This window comes from Halictus rubicundus, chromosome 1 (assembly GCF_050948215.1).
Source record: "Halictus rubicundus isolate RS-2024b chromosome 1, iyHalRubi1_principal, whole genome shotgun sequence".
In the NCBI taxonomy this organism is placed as follows: domain Eukaryota; kingdom Metazoa; phylum Arthropoda; class Insecta; order Hymenoptera; family Halictidae; genus Halictus; species Halictus rubicundus.
Window position 1 is genome coordinate 14275231 of NC_135149.1, and position 18400 is coordinate 14293630.

General features: G+C 40.5%; 1 protein-coding gene across 1 annotated transcript in view; it reads right to left on the reverse strand.

Annotated features, from left to right (window-relative positions):
- LOC143354710 (uncharacterized) overlaps nt 1–18400 on the reverse strand; it is a 235594-nt gene that overhangs the window by 59987 nt on the left and 157207 nt on the right. The window contains exon 4 of the mRNA XM_076788974.1: nt 838–962. Within this exon, the coding sequence (XP_076645089.1) occupies nt 838–962 (125 nt within the window). The remainder of the gene's footprint in view (nt 1–837; nt 963–18400) is intronic.

The window sequence follows — 18400 nt, forward strand, 5'->3', positions numbered from 1 at the left end:
TAACGCTCCCGGTCGTGTTAAGCGTGAAATGTACTTTTCGCGGGCGAGCAGATTGCACTGGCTACAACGGGCGGCGGCGTCGCGACGCTTGCCCTGGTTTACGCGACGATTCCGTGTCGCTGCTCCAGCTCTAACCGGGATTCTCGTGGATTTCACGCGAAAGTAGAATACCGTGTTTAATCATTAGGCGACCCTGGCTCGTGCTAAGTATACTATATCAGCCTCCGCGCGCGGTGATCCCGCTTCACTGTCGCGGAATTGACCGTCGCTCGTAATCGCGAAAGTGGTCAACCAGGGGAACATAAAGTTTTCTTCTTACACGGGAATTAGAATGTAAAACGTTTGTAATTTAGTTCGTAAAAAGGTCTCCGTACGCCCTTTAAAGTGTAGTTACTTTTTCAGCGAACCCAACCGCTTGAGGTATTTTTTCGAGAGCTTTCAGGAAACTTAGTTTATCATAGACGACGTGTAAAAATCATTCCTCGTGTTATCATTAAATGATAAATTGAATTTTTCATTTAACAATAAGTAGAAACATTGGGAACAATAATGATATTTCGCTGGAGATTAGATGTTATTGAGCGCAGAGAAAAGTGTAATAAGTTTATTGTGTAAAACGGGAAATATTAATTTGATTTCCAAATCGACGAATTTTATATTGTTTTCGGGAAACGTTTGCAGGAATCAGGGAAGAAAATGTTAATTGGTATTGGGGAAACTGTTTGTAAGTTTGCAGCGTTACGTGCACAGTGTAATTACCATCCGAATGTTCGACGTGGCAGACACTAATCGAGCGTTAAAGTTTTTATTAAATTCACGTTCAAGTTCCGTGCTTACCGCTGAGGAGGAATAATCCACAGGCAACGAGTGTTCTATGGTCCGAATAACAATGTCCAATTAAAGCGGAGATTGTGGCGGCAAGGACCAGCGCGGCCGCAGCTACTTGAAACGGCGCGGATATTCTGGAACAGATCAACGAAAATTAATTATATTTGTCTGGCAAACTGTTATAAACCATTAAACAATTTCTACACGCTAGACCAATCCTTGTGTGCACCACACGCAGTAAGTTCTTGGAAATTCAAAAATACCAATTAACTTGCCGTGCGAATTTAGTGGCTTTCACACAAATATACGTATAGGGTAAGGGAATCAATTACTGTGGGGGTACCAATTACTGTGCCTATATTCATTATACTTATTTTTGAAGCATAATGTACATTAAAAAAGAGATATTACATTTTTTTCATTAAAATCAGTTAATACATATGTTATATATCCCTTTTATAATATTCATTATGCTTCCAAAATAAGTATAATTAATATAGGCATCTTGGTACTCCCACAGTAATTTTTAAGCAATTCGATTTTAAATAATATTTCCGGAAGAAGTGACATTATATTCATCCACATAGTTTGCTGGATCATGTACGAAATTATTAACGCTCTTGGACCATTCGTCAAGACATTGTCAACTACAGTCTTTATTCGATATATGTCTCAAATATCTAGCCGATAAAAGTCCCAGAACTATCCCCATTGCAGCGAGGTATACCCCGTGGGGGGCCAAGAAGCTTAGAAGAAAGAATAATATCTTCTAGCCAATATACAGTGAATTCTCGATATATGTCAACAACACGGGTCTTGCCAGCGACATATATGGTCCAGGAGACAAACCCTGAGCCGTGTTATGTTTACACTCCTCGGCATCCAAGGCCTCTCGAGCTTCGCGGCCCCTCACGGGGTATACCCCGTGGTAGTGGGGATAATTCCGCGACATTTATCATCCAGACCTTGGCGACATATATGGAGAAATCACTGTATATATCCCTGGGTAGACCCGTGTTGTGGACATATGTCGAGTAAACACTGTATTGGTCATCTGATATTAAAATGACTGTTACAAAATTGCCGGTAGATAAAGCGTTAAGATCGAATCGATATTAATCGTGCGTGGTGTAAAACGTTCAGCGAAATTTTAATCCATATTTAGAGCCGATTCCGGGCAATTTCTCCCGGCGTAAATAAAACAGCGTGCAACGTACGTGGAAACGATGAGCAAAACGGGGAACGACAATGGATCGACAGATGCTTTGGTATACGTGTGATTTAAGTCGGGAACAGTTCGGTGTCGCTGGTACCACACCGATGGCTATTGTCAACGCGTTGACATATTTCATATAGTTTACGCCAGGAAGTAAAAACGGATGCAGTTTTCGACCGGTTTATGGTAGCACGGACGACTTTATACGAGTATCAAAAAGCTGTCAGTCAATAATGCCGCCGGCAACGGAGGGCGCGAGATAAAACAAAGTGCGAATATTTCTTCCTGGTTTTTAGTAATACTTCTTGTTACGGGATACGAAAAGGATGAAGCACACCAACATCGTGCCAACCCCGTTTGTAGTATAAAGCTCAGCTGCCTCGGAAACGATTCAAATTTTGGTATTTGTCTTCGTACATATTCATTATTATTCCCTGCATTTGCAAACATTTTATGCGGTCATTCCAAACATCTTCGAACATATTTGTATACTAAACAACGTAGCGGTGGTTCACGAACAGCTAGTTTCTATCGTTTAAGATTTAATATTCATTATTTCGTTACTAAAAATTGCAAAGGTTGAAAAGCGAGATTTTTAATTTAAAATGCACAATTTTTCAATTCTTTTTTTCTTTTTGTTTTTCGTAATGCTGGTTAAGCAATTATATTTATTAGATGATGTATTTGTGAAATACAAAGCGAAAGAATTTGACAATTATTTTTGGATCAGTTCAATTTTTTAGGGAATTGCCTAGAGACACAATAAGACATGCGTTTTCAAATGAATCTAAACGATATCTGACTCGCGATTGGTTCCCGAGACATAAGCCACCGAATATCGTCATTAGAGAACATCCTGCGCGCTTGAACATCTGGAAGTAGCATGACCCAATTGCAGAAACTACGGACAGGATAGTAATAGTGATTGTAAAAAGCTGCTGAGTCGGCATTCAGCACTGACCGCTACCAGATCCCAGATTGAAGACGATTATCTCTACGAGGGCGAATCCGAAGTCCGATTCTGATGCAGATGTTACTTAATTAGTGATGATCTCTCAACAGGAAAAGAAATTACTTAATACAGTGATTTCTCGAATCGAGTTATGTTTACATTCCTCGGCGTCCGAGGCTTCTCGAGCTTCGCGGCCCCTCACGGGTATACCCCGCGGTAGTGGGGATAATTCTGCGACGTTTATCATCGAGGCCTTGGCGACATATATAGAGAAATCACTGTACTTAATAGTATCGCATATGGATTGTTTTATAACGTTTAGACAGGGTGTCCCACAAATTTTGTACTTCGTTGAAAGGAGTGATTCCTGAGATCATTTGAAGTAAATTTTTCTTTTACGAAAATATTCTCCGCGGCTTTATTAAGAAGCTATTAACGAAAAACAAGGACCAATCAGAGCACTGCTGCAGCGGACGGGTTCGTGATGTGGTGTTGGCATTGGCCGAGCAGGAACCCGTGAGATGTAGCAGCGCTCTCATTGGTCCTTGTTTTTCATTAATAGCTCCTTACTTTAAATGATCTCAGGAATCAACTCTTTCAAAAAAATACAACAGTTTCGGGACACCCCGTATGTGAAGTAGATACGCATTCAGATATCGTCAGTTCGGATAATCGAGGTTTTACTGAATCGTCAATTTATCTTGGATAATAGTACCATTATGGATGAAATTACGTATTCCATATACTGTTAAATAAGTATTTTACAACTGTTCATTGTTACACGTAATAAAGCTCGAATTTCAAAAGGATGAATTTGGTCTGCACAAGGATGAATTTGACTTGCAAGGGGATGAACTTGATCAGCAAAAGGGTGAATTTGGTTTGCAAACGGGTGAACATGATCTGCAAAGTGGCGAATTTAGAGTGCAAAACTTGTATAATTTCCATTCTACACTTACGTCTCTAAACGCCCGCGTACTCTAGCAACGATCGAGAGTTAAGTATTACCACGGAACAATTTAACGAATGGCGCTCGGGCAGCGACGTGAGCGATCGTCGTCTCGAACAAGACACACGTCATTGAGGGATGAAAATTGATGTTACCACCTCCGACATTGCGCTCGGGGACTCCGGAACTTCCCGTAGACGAAGACGGAAGAGGTTAATCAAGATTTGCGGCGAAGCCCGCATTCGGGCGACACGACGATACGAATATGCCGCCTAAATTTTGATTGATCCCTCCGCCGATTTCGGAAGCCCTTTCGAATTCAGGTCCCTTGCCGGCGTGCCGGGTAAACGACTCGAATTTATGGCCATTTTACGTGTTACGACCGCGTGACAGCTGGCCTGCTGATCACCGGGAACCTCCATCGAATTGATAGGTTATTGAGCTCGGTCGGGAAAAATGACGGAGAAACTTTGCGGTCGTCACGATTTCCTCGTCTGATTTCAAATCTTACATTACGACAAATATCATCTAAATATAGTCGTAGTAAATGATTTCCGTTTGAGTATATGTCAATGTTCATTGTTGATAAAATAAACAACAATTGTGTGTACTCCATTATTGGCAACCACTTGTTGCTATCTATCGGGTAGCCTGAATGTGACCAGTCATTGTTGTGATTAATGCATCGTTACAGCTGGCTTCCAGAAATGGAAATTAGAACTGTTCTGAAGAGTTCTTCAATTAGAATAACAATTACAGTGAGAATGAAAATAGAATTTTATTGTAGAATGCGATGTTATTAAAATTCCGAGAATAATCACGATACGGTTCGTATGTGGTGCAGATAAATTCAGAATTCGTGGTTTGTAGTAAACATATGACGTTAATGGCGACTAAATCGGTGGCTTGCCGCACCTGTTCAATGAAACGTCAACGTCTCACTGGCAAAGGTTACTGATGCCCCGAAATCTGAAGTCAGTGCTTTACGGAATCCTATTAGAAACCAAACGATCCAGGGGGGGGGGGGGTACGGATTGAAATCGCATTTGCATTATTAAACGATCAATTTGGAGCTGCTTGATATCGTAGGCTGTGCACCATTCTGATGCCACTTTTTTCCCACCCTGCCAATACCACTCCATCGGCTGTTTATGGAGAGCGAACGAGTGGCTGGAAAACGGAATTGGGAACGGCGATATACCATTCCCCAACTTCGAGCCATTAATTGGTCCTCTCCCGCACGCTCGATTGCCATACTTAAATTTCACACAAACACCACGTGCACGCATTACTTTTATTCAATTTCATAAAGATGCCGTGATTATTAATTTACTGCAATCATCGCAGGATTTGATTGTTTCCTGTCGGACGCGGTCCTTTACCAGCGCCTACATTTTGTTATTACTAATCTTGCAAAGTGATGCATCTAATTGTCGTGAACACTCACGTGAAATAAAACTAATTTGATCTAAACATGAATTTCTGTTTTAGTCATATATGTATTACAGTAAACGTACGCAACATAATTCAATACAATCAGATTATGAAAAATTAGACATCAAAATCCATCGAATTTAACGTACAGAATACTAATTCAATAATTACCTGAACGGTGCGCAAACAGTTAATAATACTTCGAATTCGACGGACCATGCATTATATGGTTTTAGTGGCAGCTGAATTTAGAATGATATAATTCGACGCAACGCCATTATTTCAGTTATAATGTACGATTTAAGTCAACGTGATGGCACAGCACATGTTGCAATTTGCGTTACATATATGGATTCATCATAGGGCGTGAAATAATTGTGGCTGAGAAAAATATTTCACAGGCGCGTGGAGAGATTACAAAACCGTGTGAAACGAGCTCGAAAAATAAATCACGCGTCTGCCGGTTATAGGATCTCTGAGAAAATCGTATAAAATAAATTGATGCATTTTCGAATCGTGTTCTCTTGGAAGATAGTACAAATAATTTTGTACAAATCTTGAAACAGTATTTAAAGAGAACATTAAAAATAATTTTGAAAATCTGTTGCTTGAAAAAGAAAAATTGTACTTATACCAAACAATAAGATACATAAAATAATATTATTGGTTGCATCTTTGTAAAAAAAATTGTCTATAACAACTATGAATAATTTTTACCGTATAGTTTCGTAGAATCATCCCCTCAACGTTTATAATATTTTGGGAAACCCAAAAACCATATAGCCATATAGCCATATGGAATTACATAGTTTTCGTAACTATAAAGCTGTTTTTTAAGAGAACTTGAGACCTGTAGTTTCTATGAGACTTTTGTTTTCCGCGATGGCTATTATAGAATGCGATAAAAAATATTCTGACCTTGAGAAAAGGGTCAAGGTCAATTTTGCGGTCCATTTTCTAACAGATCTCCAGCTATCCAGAGATACAGAATGGCGCTATAAGTAAAATACTTATAATAATTTTGAAACACCCTGTATGTAAAACCCTTGTCAAAGTAAAATCGTCAGACCACGAGATTAAATATATTAGGACTGTAATTATGTATCTTGATGATTTTTCCTTTGTTTGGTTTAAAATAAATTGGGGCATCTTTTTTATTAAGTCAACTTTTTTGTATGACCTTTGGAGCTTGGTTTTTTTGACATGGGGCACGCCGTGGAGACTGAATGAAATAACTTCGACTAAAAAAAAGTGTTAGGGGTGAAAGTTGTTCCATTTGGGGTCCTCTATAGCTGGTTGACGTTTGGCCGTTTAAAAACGGATGACCCTGTATATCTAGAAATCTCTGTATACAGGGGTCTGTGACGAGTCAAGTAGTAGGGGAAAATTTGTTGATTATTTGTCCATCTGCTGGCGAGCATAGAAGGTAGCCTGCCACATATCGAAAAAAGGATACTTTCCGGGAAAACCTCGTATACTATATCCACCACTGTAGATCTCCGACACTTCCAGTATCATCTTTCGACTCTATAATACAGCTAGCTGCAAAAGTAAATAATTCCTCGAGGGCATACTTCACACACTCTAGCCAAAAGTTTCCATAGCAAACGTTCTCGGCAAACGATCGCATCGCAAAGTAGCAGATTGACGGGCTAAGAACCACTAGGCATACCGCTTGCACACAGTGAACAAGCGAACACACGGGTGTGGTGGTGGCTGGGGCGGGGGGGGGGGGGGGTGTAGGATCTTAGAAGCCGTGGAATCATCGTTAAAAACGATCGACACGGTCCTCGAGCGGAATCGTCGCCGGGAGCTCAAGACTCGTCGAGGAGGTCGATTGGGAGCGTAGACGTGGCAGCACCACCCCTTAGCGCAAGACGCGCCGTTACCCAGCATGCTCCATTTACCACGATAGCTACGAATACGTGTATTACACTCGGGGTATCGAAATTCCCCTCGGCTCGAAGCACACCCCGGGCCCGGGACACGACGTCACACCCTCGTGCCAGCCATTTCACCTGGAACGACAACCATCCCGCGACATAACGATACGATGTTTCGCCGAGGAAAATTTCGTGGAAATTTCGGCCCGTTCCGAACTGCACCGCTCCGCGCCACGCCGCCGTTCGACTGCAGGTAAGTCTCTCCTGGACGTGAAGTTTACACGACGCGTCTGCCAGTTTCGCGACGGGGCGAAAATTTCGAGCAGTTTTTTTCGCCCGGCCTCCAGCTTTCCACCCCCAATTTTTCCTCTGCTTCCTTTTCGGCCTCGTTCGGAGGAAAAGTTGGCTACCGATACGTTTCGGGGGTGTGAAATTCTGTTTAGGGATTCTCGCGCTTCCGCTAGACGATGTCTTCCGATCCTTGCCGCCCCGCTCCGAGCCACTTGAGACAAAAAGTCGAGGAAATGGTGGCGCGTGGGATCGTCCCTTTGTGGAATATCGCGGCCCCGTTGTGGAACCGCTCTTTCGGATACGTGTAGGTGAGTCGCAGATGCTTGTGGTTAGTTGGAATCGATATTTTCTGTGAACACGGTGGATGTACGCCGCCGTTCGCAAGTATTCACGCACTTGGAAAAGATGAAATAAAGGAGAAGATATTGAGCGTATTCTCGACAATGGACGAGTATGTATGAGTGTATGAACTGAGTATATGAATATCCAACTTCATGGTTTTCGAATTTACTATTTTGAAATATTTATTTTAAAGCTTACGTAATATTTAAAGATTCCAGAAATTATTATTGTTATGTCGACCAAACTTGATGGTAAAGGAATAGAAACTACAAAATAGTAAATCCTATTTGTACAACATTATTACCAAGAAAATTGTCACTGTACTGTTACCATAAACCTTTCACCATAAATCCGAAGAAGCTTCGTTTTCGAGAAAACCGAGTTCGAAAACGCAGCGAATACGCGTGCTACTCGATACGAATCGTAACGCGTCTGTTCACGACCAACCAATTCTACTTCCTGCATATACTATAGCACGCGAACCCGACGGATCTTTAAACCCGATTTTCTCGAGAACGAGGCGTCGAACGAAAAAATGTTATTCCTTTTTCTTTCGATTTATATGTACATGTAGAGTCTGTTAAAAAGTTATCGTGTTTTTAATACCGTTCGGATATTAATGCCAGTGACTGTACGTAAACGATTCATTTTGCGAGGAAAATGTTCTACGTGCAGATTGCTGTTACCTCAAGGGGATTACATTTTATGGTATTGAATAATATATAGTTAAAATTAATCTGTGCCTCTTTTGATATATAATGGAAGATAAAAGAGAAATAATGTAAACGAGTAAGAATGCAAGGTAAATATGTAATTAATATACGCCGAAGTAATTAATCGATATTCAATGAAATATTTACAATAAAGGTGAGAATAATGGAGAAAGCAGAAAAGAGTTCCCATTCATAGAATGCAAAAGGAAGGGCTTATTGCATTCGATCAGTAATATTACATTTATTCGAAGACCGTGCAGCACGATGAAATGTTTATGAAATAACTTGAAGTGTGCTTTTAAATAATACGGCACGCAGATACAGGTTTTATATTATACATATACATGGAGAAACGGAAGATTGATTGGAAAATATTATTTGCAATTTTCCTGTGGGATTGAACTTTCTTGTTTAACATTGATACACGCGCGTCACGGTTTCCACTTGAATTATGGCTCGATGTGATTATATTTTAATTAAGGTCGTGTCTCATGAACGTCGCCGGTAATGCCTCATTCTTCGCGACTCACAATGCCTGCCACGCCTCGACATAATGACATCGATGACGCGATTCACGCGCCGTCTCGTTAATATTCCCGCCGCGAGGCCCCGGGTACATTCAACCGTAATAATTGGCTCGTCGTGGCGAATCATTAAAACGGCAAAGATCATCGTTCGATTCGCTCTTTCCAGCGCATAAATTTCGACCACGAGCCAGGCTGTAACGCGGAGACCCGACGTAACCGGTTACAATGCGGAATGAAACGATTCCGGTTAATGAACGCGCAACTGATTACGAGCCGTCGTGGAAATGTCCGGGGATGTGTATGTTTTATCAGAATCACTGTTCAATATTCCGCCATTTTCCGTGTCACGGGATCGCAATTATTATTTCATTCCCTCTGCATATTTCATCGCAAGAAAATTTGTTCCCGCGTGTGTAATTCGAAAATTATTCAGTTATAATCCTTAACTGCTAAAGCGGATCAACCCTCCCTTCTTATAATAATATTTACATTTCCTGTATAATTAAGCAAGCTGATTTATTTGGCACGATGAAACGAACGGAGTCATTAACATTTTGTTCGTGATGAATCAATTAATCGTTGCCTCCGAAATTCTGTACACTCTGTATTTTCATGTAAACAATTGGCGAATGTTATAATTTTGTAGCAATTTAATAATGCATTTAAAACTTCAGTACAAGCGATCACTCGATTGTAGAATATTTTAACAAGAGTTGGAGATAGATGAAAATTTGCTTCATATTTTTTGAGCTATGGCAAATGAAATATTTAAATATTGACTTGATTAGTATTGTCGAACGACAGTAGTCAATAAACTGATGCTGTTCGTGAAAACATAAAATGAGCCGAGTGTAAATGAGTCTAACAGTCTGATGGCTTCCAAAGAAGACAATGTGAAATGTAATTAATATTTATCAAATCTGTTAAATTTTGTTATTGACAGTATAAAATTTGCAGTCCAGTAATCAACGACATAAAGTTTCTTCATTATCAACGCGCGTCCAACTCAGTTGGAAAACCCTTCTTTCGCCTAACAGAGTCCGTGCATTGTTCAGTTATTATTGAAGAGTGAATTCCTCTGTCGACATTAATTCCACGTTATCGCCTATCTCATGAATTTACTGGATTACTTCAGAACATCTCATTAAGAAAGTACAACGGAATTAATTCTCCGATTATTGGTGCCATGATAAAACGTAAATAAATTTGTTTATGTTCGATATAGTTCTTTTTTAAATTAAAAACCGAAAATCTCTGGTTAATCATAGTTCCACATATTTTTAATAAATCATAAACAAATTTTTAGAATCAAAATTTATACTTGGAACCGAATTTATTTATTTATATAACTCAAAATCTAATCGACCGATTAATTTTGCACATTTGCTTCGTTATAAGTTTGCCTAGTAGCTGCAGCAAAATATTAAGTCTGTCTTCTTATATATATTATTTTCAGGGATATAGGGTCAATTTTTCTGACGAGAAAGGTCATTCCAAGGTCGTTCCATTTTTCATGTATTTTCAGAAGCTTGTATAACCACAGCTTACACTGTCTAACTTTAAGAAAATTTATTCATTTTCTGTGTTCGCATGACTATGACAGGTGCAGCACGTCAAGCTAACAAGGGCTTATACGTCGAACAAGTTGACACGATTGCACGGTTTCTCCAATAAATAAATCAAGTGCACAGTTTAGTTATTACAATGTGAAGGATTTTAAATTTTCGAAAATTTCTACGGTACCCCTCTTTAAACAAGCACTTGCTTATTTTGCTTGTCGGTTAATCGAGCACCGATTGTCAGCGGCAAAGTTCTAATCGCCGCAATTGTAAAATGCAGTTCCACGCAAGGGGTGTAAAAATCAGAAAAGAGTTCGAATCACCGACGAGTTCGAACTAATGCATTTCACGTTCTCTTTTCTCTGCGACGAGTCAACAAAACGCCGGCCATCGGTGCGCCGGTCTTTTAATCTGCGGAGCGTGATGCCGAACGTATCGCTGAAAATGTCTGACGCAAGACCAAAAAGGGAGGAACGGACTGGGTAATGGAGCGTTCCTTCAAGTGCTGCTACATGCATACGTACATACACACATATCTCCATCCAGCTGAAAATCGCCTCTCGACCACACACAACCGCGAGAGCTGCGAGAATGGCACGCATGGTTCGCGTAAACCTTGGAAAATTGACGCGACGGGAGGCGACGCGACGCCGGGCGTCGCGACGGACCGCTCGCCGTGTTCCGTCACTTGTTCGACGGAACAGGCTTTTGTCGGAGATCGCAACGTAACGCTGCGTTTGTTCGTTACAACGTGAATCGTGGCTGTTAACGTGCACGTTAATTAATACACGTCGCCATGCTGGGTGGTTCGGAAATTCCTGCCGATTTTTAGACTAAAAGAAACCCTGTACATTTTATTTGAATTGTTTTTAAATTTATTTTTACTTATATATATTTTTGTTATTTATTAACGCTTTAAACCGAATGGTTTATTCGGCAGATACAATATTGTTACGTGTTTAGACATTATATATTTAAAAATTCTCAAGTTACGTTGTTTCAGTATAATTGTAAATTATATTCAGGCCTTCTGTAAAAGGATTACATAAGAAGCGAGTAATACAAACAGGATGGGAGTATTTGCTTTTAAGAAGCTTTATTTCTAATATACTACGTTCGTTCTCATAATCTGGGTATTGCCATATAATATGGTTCAGGTCTTGAAATGCTGCTCCCCACCGGCACGTACTAGCTATAGAACTGACTCTTGCTAATGAAGCATTTAAATTACAATAACTGGAACGACAACTATCAACGAAAACTACGAAATCCAAAGTCTAAGCTCAGTGTACCGTGGCTTACCCTCATCTTCGTGATAAAATCGAAAGTAAAAGAGCTCCGAAGGGACGCGACACAGAACGACGGCCACGTCGACATAAATTAATAAACAACTTCCCGGAGGTCTCTTAGCAGGTTTATTTTCTCGTTTCCCCATCATTCCGGTCACTCAACCGCGCTGATGGAATGGGTAAAAACAATCCAAAATTCATTAAAAGTTCGCGAGCGACCGATGGTTAGTTCACCGGTGGCAAACGTTTCGCGGAATTATGACCGTCTGCTTATCATTTCGTTTCATTATCCCGCATCGACCAGAAGCCGAGGTAGGGGGTAGTAGTGCCAAGGGGTACGGGGTGTATGTGTACGCGAATCCTTTTGCATACAGAATCTACAACGCTTGAGATTCAAGGAAATGCAAAAGAATCGATTTTTCGAAAAAGGAATAGCCCCGTAATGTCGACCGATAAACGGCGTCGTCGTATTTAACAGGAAGGGAAAGGGACGCGGTACGCGGGACTATATTAAACGCGAAAGATGGTGGGAACGAAAAGAGTTGAGCGTGCGCGCGGTCGCATTAAAGCACGCGTTTCAACGAACAACGCCACGGGTGTTTTTTAATTAACAACAGGCGAAATGAGCCTGTCCCGGCGCGGTTATTACACTCGTCGTTTCTCCCGTCGAGCGTGACGCGCGCGCGCAAAGGTACCCGCGCCTTTTCTATTTCTGAATTTATCGCGAGCGAAACGACGTTTTTTCTTTTTTCCATTTCTGCGAGCAGCGAATTAACTTGTAATTTGCCTTCTTAGGAACAATACGGAAGGTTTGAAGCTATCAGCGTGGAATAATGAAGCTTCACGTTTCTTCCCGCTAATTGTTGAAAAATGGATCAGTGATATTCTCGATAGAACGCTTAGACTTTGTTACAAGACATGTACAAAACAGTGTGAAACGATTTATGTATATGCACGAGAAATTTCAGTAATCTTATCTACTAAATAAAAGTTAACAAACTATGGCATCCTATGGTGTTCTATTTTTTTTTTTTTTTTTTTTTGGTTAAACTTCCACCGAGGGGACCAACATTTTTCAACTTTTCTGAATATAATATTACACAATTCGACAAAAAAATGATAGAACTTTAAATTCTAGTGTGCGGAATCCAAGTTTCAGTACCCAGAGGTCACTAGTTCAAAAGTTATACATGTTCAAAGTTGGCCGACTTCAAGCATTTCTGACACGTAGATTTGCAAGTGTAGTCGGCCTGGCCCTTTCCACTCCCCAACCCCGCACAAACCTAATCCTGAGCAAGCTCGTCGCGGCTCCGCTTATTGGACGATGTCTGAGCACATGCCAATATGGCGGCGCCCTTACCTGTCAAACGCGCTTGAAATCGAGCAACTTTACTCGCGTATAGCTTTTAAACGAGTGAGCTCCGCGCATCAGAATGTAGCGTTTTATCATTTTCCGATAAAATTGTATAATATTACATTCAGAAAAGTTGAAAATTTTTGGTCCCCTGAGCGGAAGTGCAGCCTCTTTATGTGCCCGACTGTAGTCGTTTATAGTCCGACAAATATTGTGCGCGTTGTACTCACCAGCATTCCGGCAAAACATATTCCCTGGTTGCAGTTTCATGACAGCTCATCAGCTGATTCCCGATTCATCCCGAACATTCCCGAATTTCGAGGAATTCCACCGGGGCTACGTATACCCGGTAGCATCAAAGGCAACAATAGCGGAATCAATTGACTCCAAAAGTGAAAACCTGCCGGATCGAACATCGAGGCCTGATCTCACGTTCGTACATTACTTATATTATGACCGGGCGCAAGCGTGTCGAACAGATGACGAATGGTAATTGTATACCAGGGCAAGTCAAACGAAATCAAGGCTCGTTTAAACAATGGCACACGGATCGGCTCCGGCACCGGCATGGTTCGATCGCAACGGAACTAACAATGCACGAGAGAAAGCTGATCAAAGTTGACCGAAGTCGTCGAACGGGGATCAACAATTCCGTGGCTGTCCCCGTGTTCTCCGGACGAGGCCTCGTTAATAACGGGCCGTTGTCACAGTAAATAACAATAAAACTCTATTAATGTGGTGGTACGACTAGTTACAGGGCCTGGCAGCCGGCCAGGGACATACTGGCACGGCTATTCACCCCGTGCGAGGACAGGGTGAGCCCACCCCACTCTCGGATCCAGCTGGTGTTGTTGCTACCAGGCTCTCGCATACCTCACTGGCCATATGTAATGCAGCACGGTTATGCAGTATTACACACTGGAATGGTCCCTCTCCAGGGATCGTCCGGTCACAAGATGCATAAGGTGCTCCTGGAATTGCAGAAACCGATCCTAACCAGGTTTCAGATGGCTTTCGTTTCCGAGCGCGCAGTTTCAAAGGGCCACTATCATCCGATCCGCGATCCCATAAATATCGTCGGGATCAACTGCGCGCTGGCAACTTTGTTCGATCAATCCGTGGTTATGCACCTGTTGTTGGGTGCACTGTAAGTTTTTTTAGCGACCGATGGGAGTGGGTTTCCATAGTTGGAAACTTTAGTGGATCATCTGATGTTTATGATAAAATCGATAGTGTTATTTTGTGCTTCTGTTGGTCAGACGATTTTCTATGGTACATACCATATCTGCATACAAATTGGTGACGCAGTAGACAAAAGAAAGTTCTGCTATTTTTTAATTAAATTGAAAAATTAGCTAGATTAACCCTTAGTACTCGAATGGCGACTGTAAAGCGCCACTAAAAATTGCTGTATCATTATTCAAAATATTTTTTACATTAGTAAATTTGTTTGTATTTAATAAATTACTAAAGACCAGTATTGTACGCGAAAATTGCACCATTTTTGTATTTATAACATGAAAAAAAAATATATAGAAGGGAAATATTCTAGGTCGGAAGAAATGTTTCGTTTTGCAGTTAAAATAGCTTCGAGTGCAAAGGGTAATAACTAATTTTGAATTAAAAAACGATGTGCTTTGTGTGCTTCTAATCAACAGTGGCCATATTTGACCACGAGGTGTCACTAATGTCACCTGTCAAAGAACTTGTGTGATGAACCAAATCGACGAGAACTCGACTCTGACTCTGAAGAAGACAAGATGCAGAATTGAACGTGTCAGAGCGCCTTGACCATTCGCACTCAAGAATTCTGTTTGCAAGACAGTCACGGACATCGTTCCCTAGGCTGGGGCATGAATTTCTCGTTAGTACGATACTCGAACACTCTTCGCAAGTTCCGGATTCCGTGTTTGATTAATGGTGATCAAATATTTGTCAAACGAATTGGCGTTCAGCTACGATTCACAGTTTAGTTTTATACTTCTTACCTTCGCGTTTCCTTTCGCGAATAGCCAAATAATTTAGAAATGTTTCCACCTTAGTCGGTTATCATAAAATAATATATAAAATTAATATAATATTATATAAAATATTGCGACACAATTTCATTTCCTTCGTGAATGCTTTTGATAAATTAGGAGTACAGTCGAACTGGATAAAAATCTACTGAGATGCATTGAAAGCCCATTCATGTTAGACGAAAAACAATTGTGTATAAAAAGTACGTCAATTTTTTTTATTACAAGTACAATATTGAACAACGTAGTTATGAATGTAGAGAAATGTGCTTTACAACTTTATTCTGAAAAAAGTTATGCCTCCATTATGACGAGCGAGTGACTGTGTCTGATCATTGCTTGGTATTTCTACTTACAAAGAAAAGGACAGTAGTAGATAGTAACCCGTTTCCTGCGTCATCTTTTTGAGATTCATATGGAATTAATGTAACAAATGAACATTATCTAATCGTTATCTCCATCTGTACACACGTATGGTAAATAAACAGAATTCTCAGTGTACAATTGCACCAAAAAAAAAAAAGGAAAAATATTTTCTGCCAACTTTCATATTTAGTGAATTTTTATTCAAGTACACTTTTTTACGAAGCAATGAATGAACTCGAGACTTGTGTATAAACGAACGATGAGGTTGCTTAAAAAAGAACATAAATTTTCTCGTTAGCTTTTTAAAAGTTCGTATTCGGCTAGATTTTATTTGGCAGGATTCGTTTGCTGGCAAATTCTCTTCTCCCTCGGAGCGGTTCTTCGTATCAATTTATTAATGAATTACGTATCAAGGAGTAACAGAAAACGAGCCATAAGTTTTTAAGCAACGCAGGACTCCCCGAGCGGCCGTCAAAGGGAATAATTTTTCACACTTTCCGACTTATCCCGAAGCGGATCCCCACGGCGGCGTCGGATTCTGAGAACTCGAGCAAAAGCAGCAAAAACAGCGTAGCCCGAAGCCACGGAGCGCTAAAGTCGACGGGACGAATGGAAAAAGGAGAACAAAAGGCTCACGGCTGGGTAATCCTTTCTTAAGAAGGAACGAAGGTTCGTCGCAGGGCGTTTGTTTTCCGTCGATCGCTATCGGATCGAAGAAGTGGAAGCGGTATTTGTCGCCGGCGCAGCGCCGCCCACCGGGAGAGAAACTTTCCCTTTTCCCTTCGAATCCTCGTCGACCACCGTCGGGGTTTCCCTTCGACGGTTCCCAAGGTACATCGGAAAGGGCCACGTGCGAAACGCCGCCGGAACTTTCTACCTCCCGTTGCGCCCCGCGTATCGAAATCGCATAAAACATCCTGGTCGCAACGAATCCGAGCCGAGACAGAAAAACCGGAGGAACTCGATACTCGCAACCGCTACGGGAGGACACCCTGAAGACGTAAGCTCGATCTAAAGATGTCATTTTGCTCGGAGGTTATACCTTTTTAAATCAACGAGCCTTTGTTATCCTGGATTTTTATCTTAGAACGGATTCTGCCAGCTCTGGCCGTGTTGTGATCTTGAAACGAGATATTTATGTTGGGAGTCTTGTTACAGTATAATGTTGCCGTTGTAATATGTTTTTTGTTGGAACGATGCAGCTGGATTATGTGCAGCTTACACCAGGTGAATCATTTAACTGTGTCATCTAAATTGACTTGTTAACCATTTGTTATACAAAACAATGTCTCGAACGTAGTTTCTTTAATATTATACGTGACGTGCATTACGATAATTGGTTTTTTGATTTATGCTTTTCGTATTGAAATACGAAGATGATCTTTCGTAGAATTCTGGTTTTGAACATTCAAAAAATCAATTTTTTCCTTGCATTTTCTCTAGGTATAAGTGTTTTAGATCGTGAGCATAATATACTGTAATAATATTGTACAATATCTGTATACGATTTCTTGGTTTACAAATTTTTATTAACAATGTTTCCTATGAGGTTTAAAAGAAATTAATTGAAAATTTTCTAGAATGCAAAACGAACCAATATTTTCAATTGTAGTTTTGATAACAATTTTTCAGGCTATAATTTCGGAAGAATTCGAATTCGGAAAATATTGCACGCGTAATACGGGAAACATATTAATAATTACAGCTTTCCCGAAACTCAAATTAAATTTTAATTAACCACGGAATGCTGAAATGCGAATATATGCGAAACGTAGTTTTCACAATTCTTAGGCGGAAACAATGGCAATAAACATTCTCGATTTTTGGTCTGTTCGTGAATTTCTCTACATTCCTGGTTTTTATTAAATATTCCGCGGGAACATTGGTGGCCGTGAACGCTGTGAAATGATCGCGCACGGAACTTCAATATCGAGCCGTTGTAAGCGTGAGGATTTTCTTAAAACGCGTTACGCTTAAACGTGCTCTTATTTTGTCGCGAACAATGCTGTAACGCGCTCGGAAGTCTGCTTTTCGCCGACATTTATCCTTTTAAAACGGGTTGAAGCCCTTTCAAGCGACCATTTTTTTTTTCTCAACGCCGGACACTTTGACGAGGAGTGCAGTGTATTCTGTAAAATTCTAGGGTGACACGCGGATAATGAAATACATACATCGAGAAGGAATTGCTCCTTAAAATAACATCGAGAAAAACGATCTTGTTTTGCGTATTCGATGATTAAATGCAACACTGAACTTTTATAAAATTGATTTGTTGGTTGGAAATTGTTTCGAAAGAATTCGGTAAATGTACATTGTTTTCGTGAATTTGGGAATTTATATTTTAATAAGGACAATTTTGGAAACTTATTCTCGAGATCTGCAAGTTAGGTGAATCGAAGTCTCGCTTAAATTTATATCGAAACCAAGATCTATCATTATTTGTCTTTCTTGTCTTCCCTCGTGCATTATTAACAACGTTTATACAGCCTCGCTTTCATTAATGGAAGCACGCTTGCGTTAAAAGTAATCGGGAAAGTTTGTGTAAGCAAATGTTCCACTTTCCTAAGAAGTTCAAGCTGCTCGTGTCAATGTTTATCGCGAAAGCTGTGATTACATTAAATCGCGAGTCACTTGCACTGAACGTAATTTACAGCAATTATGTGCCTACGTGCACAGTAT